An 8,572-nucleotide genomic window follows, 5' to 3' on the forward strand; every position below is an offset into this window, starting at 1 on the left:
CGCGCACCGGGCTCCACGCTCGGGGAGCGCGCGCACGCAGCGGCGCGGGCCCCGGCGGCGGCGACGACGTCACAGCCCGAGCTTTCCTTTTCGGGAGTCCCCGGCACACATCCTGTGTCCATGTTTGGGCATTTACGTCACGGCGGCAGTGCCGGGGCCTCCCGAAATGGCAGTGGCCCGGGGAGTCGGAAGCCCTGAGCCAGCGCCGCCGCTGCTATATAAGTGGGGGGGGCCGCGGGTTGAGGGAGCCCGGCTGCGATTTGCAGAGGCGAGGAACCGCCGCTGCAGGCTAGTCCCAGCGAGCAAGGGCTCCTCGGCCCCCCCACCCCTTTCCCAGAGGTGAGCGCCTGGAGCCAGGAGCCCGGACGCCTGGTTCTACGAGGCGCGGGGCGCCCAGCTGCCGGCCTCCCCGCTACCTGCGCGTCCCCAAGCCCAGCGGGCGAGGCCCCCGGCGCCCCGCATCTGCTACCGCGCCATGCTCCACCTTAGCGAGTTTTCCAGCCCCGACGCGCTCCTGGTCAAGTCCACCGAGGGCTCTTGCTCCGAACCCAGCGCCGAACTGCCCCGGCTTCCCGCTAGAGACGCGCCCGCGGCCGCCGGCTACCCCGGAGGTAAGGAGCGCGGCCGGGGGTGTTCAGACGGCTGCGCAGCGCGGGGGCGCACGGTGCCGGAGAACACGCAGGGACTGGGACGCTGGAGCTGTGGAGGTAGGGGCGGTAGCAGGCTCAGGGGTCCTAGGGAGGGTAGGAGGCTCAGAGGTCCTGAGGTGCGTACTCCCATTCCCACCCCCACTAGGCCACCAGCGCCTCCGCAGGAATCTGTGCGTGTATCAAGGCGTCCTGATGCTTGTGCACGTGTGTTTTGCGTGTGCATGTTTGTGTGTGCCTCTTGGGGCATATGCCGGCTCCGGCTGGATCAGAATGTGCAAAAGGCACTTTCTATGTATCAGTGCGCACCAAGGGCTTCTTGGGTATGGGCCGCGGACTCCGAGGCGAGCCCTTATATGTGCCCGGAGCTGATTCCTGCTCCCTCCTCAGCAGGCGACTTCTTGAGCTGGGCTTTGAGCAGCTGCGGCGCCGGGGGGGACTTAGCCGACTCCTGCTTCCTGGAGGGGCCTGCGCCCACGCCCCCTCCCAGCCTCAGCTACAGCGGTAGCTTCTTCATCCAGGCGGTACCCGAACACCCGCACGACCCGGAGGCACTCTTCAACCTCATGTCGGGCATCCTGGGCCTGGCACCTTTCCCTGGCCCTGAGGCGGCAGCATCCCGGTCTCCTTTGGACGCCTCATTTCCCACAGGCCCCGACGCTTTCCTGCCGGGTCCGCCAGACCTTTACTCTCCGGATCTGGGCGCTGCCGCCTTCCCAGAGGCGTTCTGGGAGACCTCCCCTTCGGTGGGCGCCCCTTCACAGTGCCTCTATGAACCTCAGCTCTCCCCACCCGACGTCAAGCCAGGCCTCCGGGCTCCTCCGGCCTCTCCAGCGCTGGACACTGCCTCGGCCTTCAAAGGTCCCTACGCCCCCTGGGAGCTACTCTCAGCCGGGGCTCCAGGGAGCTGTGGGTCACAGGGAGGCTTCCAGGCCGCCCCCGAGGCCCGTTTCCCCCCGATGGGGGCCAAGATCGAAGACCTGCTATCCATCAGCTGCCCCGCGGAGCTGCCGGCCGGGCCAGCCAACAGACTCTACCCCACGGGGGCCTACGACGCTTTTCCGTTGGCCCCGGGTGACTTAGGGGAAGGGGCCGAGGGCCTCCCGGGGCTCCTGACCCCTCCCAGTGGGGAGGGAGGGAGTAGCGGCGACGGCGGAGAGTTTCTGGCCGGTACGCAACCTCAGCTTTCCCCGCTGGGCCTCCGCAGCGCCGCGGCAGACTTCCCGAAACCTCTGGTGGCGGACATCGCTGGGAGCAGTGGCGTGCCTGAACCTCCTGGGCCGCCGCCGCCTGCCCCATTCCCCCCAGCCAAGGCGCGGCGCAAGGGGCGCCGGGGCGGCAAGTGCAGCGCACGCTGCTTCTGCCCGCGGCCACACGCCAAGGCCTTTGCTTGCCCGGTGGAGAGCTGTGTGCGCAGCTTTGCGCGCTCCGACGAGCTCAATCGCCACCTGCGCATCCACACAGGCCACAAGCCCTTCCAGTGCCGCATCTGCCTCCGCAACTTCAGCCGCAGCGACCACCTTACCACACACGTGCGCACCCACACGGGCGAGAAGCCCTTTGCCTGCGACGTGTGCGGCCGCCGCTTCGCGCGCAGCGATGAGAAGAAACGGCACAGCAAGGTGCACCTCAAGCAGAAGGCACGCGCCGAGGAGCGGCTCAAGGGCCTTGGCTTTTACTCGTTGGGCCTCTCCTTCGCCGCCCTGTGAAGGGTAAATGCGTTTGTAGATTGGGGCGCCGCCGCCGGGCGCGCACGAGAAGACCTGGCCCGCCCCCTCCTCTCCGCTCCTCTTCTCCGCACGCCCCGGGGCGGGCCTCTGGTCCTGCTTCCAGTTTCTTTGAAGAGCCCGCCGCACACGCCCCGTTCAGCACCAGCTCCGTGGACAGCTCCCGGTCTGTGGCACTGCGGTCTGGGCTCCGTCTCCCGCGACAGCCGCGCTTTGGGGGAAGTTCTCTCAGGCCACCCACTGAGTCGGCACTTCCTTGGGACTCAAGACAGTCTTTTGTAACTGGCGCACGTCCCACGCCCTCCCCTAGACCCCCCAGAGACAGGCTGGGGCAGCGCGGAGCCGGTCTCGCGCGGGATTTTGTACAGCAGTGTCGTTTCCAGCAGCCATTGGTTGTAACGTTTTGCTTTGGGGTTATTTCCTTTTTGTTGTTGTTAATTTTTGTAAAGCAGACGCTACTCTCCAGCAGTTGACAAAACTGTTTATTTTTGCAATTAAAATTATTGTGCTAAAAGCTTACTGAATCTGCCATCCAAGCTCCTGACCCTTTTCCCCAACCACTCTCCCACGAAAGTATACGCCAGAAGAGAATGGAGACCTCACGCTCGTGGAGTCGTTACATACCTACTGTCAGGCACTGTGGCACATAGTAGGCATTCAATAAATATGTACTGAATTAACGAATGAATTTAATCACAGCTGACCTAAGGGCTCAAGGTGTTTCTGGAACTTGAGAGTGGTTGACGGTTTAGGTGTTAATCATTGTGCATATCATCCTCCTTAATCCTCACAATCCTGAGTGCAGCAGGCATATACTACATTTCAAAGATGGGGAAGCCAAGTAGGTAACTTGCTGGGTAAACCAGCTAGGAACAGACACGGTCAAACTCAGATCTTTCTGGCTCCAAAGCCAGTGCTTCTTTTCCAGCCCCAGAATGGTGACACCTCAGCTTAATATCACTGGAAAGGCTTCCTACTCAGGTAAAATAGGTTCGACAACTAGAGGGAGCCCCAGGCAGTAGCGACAGCAGCAGAAGACTGCAGTATTTCATTGCTGTTCGTGAACACCCAGAGTACTGGCTGTTCACAGAGGCTCCAGCTGGTGCCTATACATCTGTCTGAGAATCATATGCTGTCAGGGCCAAAAGGGACTCAGTATCCAGCTAGACCATTGACGAGCAGAGCCAAGCCCAGCGAGGAAAGGGTGCTTGCTGGAGGCTCACCTTAGTTGCTCTTCCCACAAAGGGTCTTCTCCAGGAAGTGGCAGCCCACTTACCATCCTGCCATGCACCTGCCACAGTCCCTTCTCCCTAGCTCTCCTTCCAAGTGAACCCTTCATGGCTTTGGGGCGGGTGGAGCTAGGAGGGTGGTGAGGAAAGTATGATCCTGTGAGTGGGGAATGGGTGAAACTTGACCCCCCTTTACTCCCTGAACTCCTAACCCAAAAGCTTTTACACTCTTTCTGGCCACCTTGGGCAGACCTCGGAGCATTAAAAGCCTGCTCTGCACCCCATTTCTCCTCCCCAACAACTCCTCTCTGCTAAGGAAAGGATAGGGCCTGTCTGGGGGCTTCATTCTTTTCTCTTCTGAGCTGAGCTGTTCTGAAATTAGGAGAGCCTTACAGCCCTATGATGCCAGATCAACCCAGCTTCCAATCCTCTGGCTTCTTCATCCCTTCACTCTCAGATGTGCTCCTTCTCCACCCCTGCAGTCTAGTTGACCAGAGACAAAATTGCCAAGTCAAAGAATTCCACCCGTTTCTCTGCCCAGGTGTTAAGTGCTATCACATTGGCTGAGTATCTTGTATCTAATAAACTAATTGGTGGTAAAGGATTTGGTATTACCTCTTCTAGGAGAGTTAACATTTTTAAAGAGTAGCCTGCAGAGGGCAGTGTTTAACCCTACAGAGAGACTCAAATGGTGGACTATCAGGCACTGTAATAGAGAAGTGGGAGATTCATGGAGACATAAGATAATGACGACTCTCATTATCTTACTATTTAAGCGACCACACCTTTCACTTATAGGCATGGACCACTTGACTTCACTTTCCATGTAGAATAGGTAAGGAAGAGCATAAAGGCCCAGATTTCAAGCAACCGGTCCCAAACCACACAACCTGAACAAAGTAAGAAGGCTGACAGGCTGTGGGTGGGTGGCATCTAACAACCTCCCCCTTGTCCCCTTCAGCAGTATTCCATCAAGTGCTATCAGCTCTATCGTGCCCCATCTTGTCCTCATACCCACCGAAGCCTAATATCACTGATGAGAAAACTGAACCCCAAAGAAGTGACTTAGTAGTGATGCTGGTACCAGAGCCCAGCCCGGTTCCAGAACTCCCGGCTGAGAAGTCCCCACTATTAGTCCCAAGGGAAACTGCTCCATTTACTGGGGCTTCCCTTAGGGATTCTGCGAGAAGAGAATGTTAGGCCAGAGACGGAAAGAATTAAAATCAAACAATCAGAAAATCAACCCAAACCTGGGAACCAAATATAACCAGGGACTAACAGAGAGCTTGTTTTCCTTACTTGCTCTTCTTTTTCATCTCGTCCTCAAAATGTGGGTGTTTTCCCAGACTCAGTTCTGAGCTCTCTCCTTCCCTATTTCAACACTCTCCTTTGAGAGCACGTACATTCCCAGGCTTTCAGCTATCACTGCTACATAGATGACGTCTAAGTCAGCCAGCCCTGGTCTGCACCGCAGCTGCAGCCCCCTGGTTCTGACTAATGAACATCTCCATATGGGTGTCCCACCACCACTTCAAATAAAATCTGTTTAAAATCAAATCACCCTTCCATATACCCAATTTCTGCTAATGGCAGCCATCATTTGTTTGGTTCCCTAGACTTACCTAAATAACTACAGTTCTTCTGTGGGATTCACCTTTGACCCCTCCCTCCCCCACATCCAAGCTGTCACTCAGACCAGTTGGATCTTATTGAAGTTCTTCAAGGTCTTATCTATTCTCAATCATGATACATTGTTTCCTTTTTTGTATTGTAATTTTTAACTTGTGAGCTCATCTTCAGTGGGGATTTACCTGTGCAGTAATACTCTGTGGCCTGTGTAGAGGGTATGTTTCTCTTGAGCAGTTTTGTGTCTGCTTCTGCCAGGCATTCCAGGAGTATCAACTGATGGAGACCAATCTTTATGTTAATTTCTTGGCCTGGGGTTCCTGTACCATGCGGATGTTGTGAGTTCAAACTCTTAACTCAAGTAGTTATAAATTCTCAGAGGCAACTTCCCCTATTCCAACCAGGGCCTGGGTCAGCACAGACAAGCACTGTGTCTTCCTCCCCATATCTCCTGGGGTTAGTCACAGCACATCTCATTCTTACATCTCTTGGTCTCATTTCCCTTGTTCTAGTCCATGTAGATTTTCTTTCCTTTCTTGCAAGCTCAGCTAAGCATTTCAGATGTCTGTTATAATTTGTGAATCATCCCATATATGCTGTAGCAAGAGGGTCTTTGGGTTATCTGTTCAACAATATTACTGAAAACTGAAGCCAGAAGATGTTGATTTCTCTATTAAAATATTTCCCACATTTATCCTCTCTGTGCCCATTGCCAGCACCTCACTCCATGCCACCCCCTCCATAGACACACACACCATGGCTATGAAAATCACGTAGAATCACATCACAACATGTAGTTGGAAGGAGCTTATGAGAACATCCTGCCTGACCCCTCATTGTATAGAGGAGGAAACCGGCCCAGGAGGTTTGGAGATTTTCTTTTTTTTTTAAAGACTTTTTTTTTTTAATTTTTTTCCCCCAAAGCCCCAGTAGATAGTTGTATGTCATACTTGCACATCCTTCTAGTTGCTGTATGTGGGACGCGGCCTCAGCATGGCTGGAGAAGCCGTGCGTTGATGCGCGCCCGGGATCCGAACCCAGGCCCCCAGCAGCGGAGCGTGCGCACTTAACCGCTAAGCCACGGGGCCGGCCCTGGAGATTTTCTTAAGAGCACACAGATGATGAGGGACTGAAGTGGGACTCGAAACTGGGCCTTCCAGTTCCAATACCAGTGCATATCCATATATCCACTCATTGCACAAGTATTATTGAGTGCCTACCATATACTGGGCCATTGGTTCCCAACTTTTTTCCTTTCCAGTGTACTTGAGGAATTTGACATACACATCAGTAACAAAGGCTCACTCAGGTCCTGATTCTCAACCTGGAGAGACAGGGAAGAGGAATAAGAATCTTGATGAGGTAGGATATGGGTGAGAGTTTGACAAAGCAACCTAGAATGTCTGCTCTTTCCTCCCCCTACACCCCAAGCCCTGTGCCCTGTTGGAGACAAGCTTGCACTCTACCAAACCGCTCCCCGAGGCCCTTTTACCTCCATTCTCTCTCCCTCCATTCCACATTGCACAACACTACTGAAGGAATTTCCCTAAAATGTTATTCACAGTGTTTTATCCCAAACTGCTTCCACCTTCTTATAAAAAGTACATTGCAGTTAAAGCCCTCCCTCTGTGATCCAAATTCATCTTCCGCCTTCCTCTGTTGCCTCTCCCTTTGCTCTGTCCTCTCCCCTCCCCTCATGTATCATCCAAATTCTCCCTCCCTTGAGCTCCTTCAAGGGCAGAGGACTTGTCTGATCCACATGTGTGTCCACCATATCACCAACCCTACTGCCCAGCACACTTAAGTGCTCAATTATTGTGTTGGCCAAAAAAAAGGCCTAAAGGCCTAAAAGAAGAAAAGAAAAGAGAAGGGGAAGAGGAAGGAAGGAAGGTAGTTGGAGAGCATGAAGCTGGGAAAGGATCAGGAGGGAGAGATGAGAAGAGGCAGGCCTGAGGCCCTGATCCAAGCCGTGGGGCCCCATGAGTGGGACCACACTTCTGGCTGGTCTGTGCCTGTCCTTGCTGAGCCCATGATTGTCTGCCTCAGCTCTGGGCCCCCAGATGTGTCTGTCACTCAGCATTCTGTCTTTTGGTTTCTGTGGCCCACATGGAGTGGGATTCAGTTTAACATTTTTAGAACTGTGGTTTCCATAACAACCAAGCAGGAACTGTTGTCTGTGAAATGTAGCATGGGCACACATGCGCACATGCATGCATACATACACACATACATATATGCACATGTGTACACATACACAAATACATGCACACCCCAATACATACACACACATTCACTCACACATGCACACACTCATACGTGCACATGTGCACATCCATGTATACAATGGATTCACACATGCATACACTCACACTCACACGCACATATGTGCATGTGCAGATATACAGGTATGCAGCTGTATGCACACACATGCATACACACATGCACACACTCATACGTGCACATGTGCACATCCATGTATACAATGGATTCACACATGCATACACTCACACTCACACGCACATATGTGCATGTGCAGATATACAGGTATGCAGCTGTATGCACACACATGCATACACACATGCACAAAAGCACACCTATACATACACAAGCATGCCCCAAATTGTTTTAGAATATTCACAGGAGGCAAAGAATGAGGACAGATAAACATCACTACAACAAAGGTAGAACCAAGACAACATATGGATATTTTTGGCTGTCTGCAAAAGCAGGTGGATTTATGGAATCTGCATTTTGGTATAAGAAGGCTCAGTAGGCTTAGTACAGCAAAGGGGTGGCAGGAGGGCACTGTGTTTACGCATAGACTTTGGAGTTTGGGGACTTGAGTTCAAATCCTGACTGTGCCGTTTGTTGAGCGCTGAACTTTAGTTTCCCCATCTGTAAAGTGGGGATAATAATACTTACTCAAGAGGTTTATTAGGACGATTGAATGTATGCATAAAAACGATTAGTATGATGCTTGGCACTTGGTTAATAGGAGCTGTTATTGTTTAGGCCTTAGGAGAAGTGATTTCTCATTTGCTCAATCTGAGAAGACTTCCTGGAAAAGGAAAGAAATTCAGGAGCCAGGAGAAGGAAGAGAAGATGTGGGGAGGTGGGTAGTTTGAGCTGACTGGCCACTGTTCGGCCTTAGTCCTTATTAAATTTGCCTTTTCCCAAAAGCCACCTGACAAGTCTACAAATTATCCTTCCTGATACCAAATGCCCAGTGCCTCTGCCCTAGCAGGAATAGGATGGGGTCAAGGAAAGTCCTCATCAGCCTGGGGCTGATGGGGCACCCTGGGGCTATGCTGGATTTCTACTCTGCCGCAGCCAGACTGCCGCT

General features: G+C 53.3%; 1 protein-coding gene across 2 annotated transcripts; it reads left to right on the forward strand.

Annotated features, from left to right (window-relative positions):
• Positions 1 to 286: 286 nt before the first annotated feature.
• On the forward strand, positions 287 to 2,528 carry EGR4 (early growth response 4). Of its 2 annotated transcripts, none has more exons than XM_058550650.1 (2): positions 287 to 611; positions 1,041 to 2,528. In XM_058550650.1, the coding sequence occupies exons 1-2, from the start codon at positions 476 to 478 to the stop codon at positions 2,354 to 2,356; spliced, it is 1,452 nt and encodes a 483-aa protein (XP_058406633.1). In that variant the 5' UTR covers positions 287 to 475; the 3' UTR covers positions 2,357 to 2,528. The 2 variants fall into 2 exon arrangements, with proteins under 2 accessions (XP_058406633.1, XP_058406632.1); XM_058550649.1 differs by having other exon boundaries at positions 288 to 611; positions 1,038 to 2,528.
• The last annotated feature ends 6,044 nt before the right edge of the window (positions 2,529 to 8,572 follow it).

The sequence above is a fragment of the Diceros bicornis genome, chromosome 12, assembly GCF_020826845.1.
Source record: "Diceros bicornis minor isolate mBicDic1 chromosome 12, mDicBic1.mat.cur, whole genome shotgun sequence".
NCBI lineage: Eukaryota > Metazoa > Chordata > Mammalia > Perissodactyla > Rhinocerotidae > Diceros > Diceros bicornis.

What these genes read in the sequence shown, in the direction of transcription:
- EGR4 (XM_058550649.1), top strand. Translation starts at nt 476, where the DNA reads ATGCTCCACCTTAGCGAGTTTTCCAGCCCCGACGCGCTCCTGGTCAAG. An exon ending in GGCCGCCGGCTACCCCGGAG is followed by an intron (nt 612 to 1,037) that starts GTAAGGAGCGCG and finishes CTCCCTCCTCAG; the next exon opens with CAGGCGACTTCTTGAGCTGG.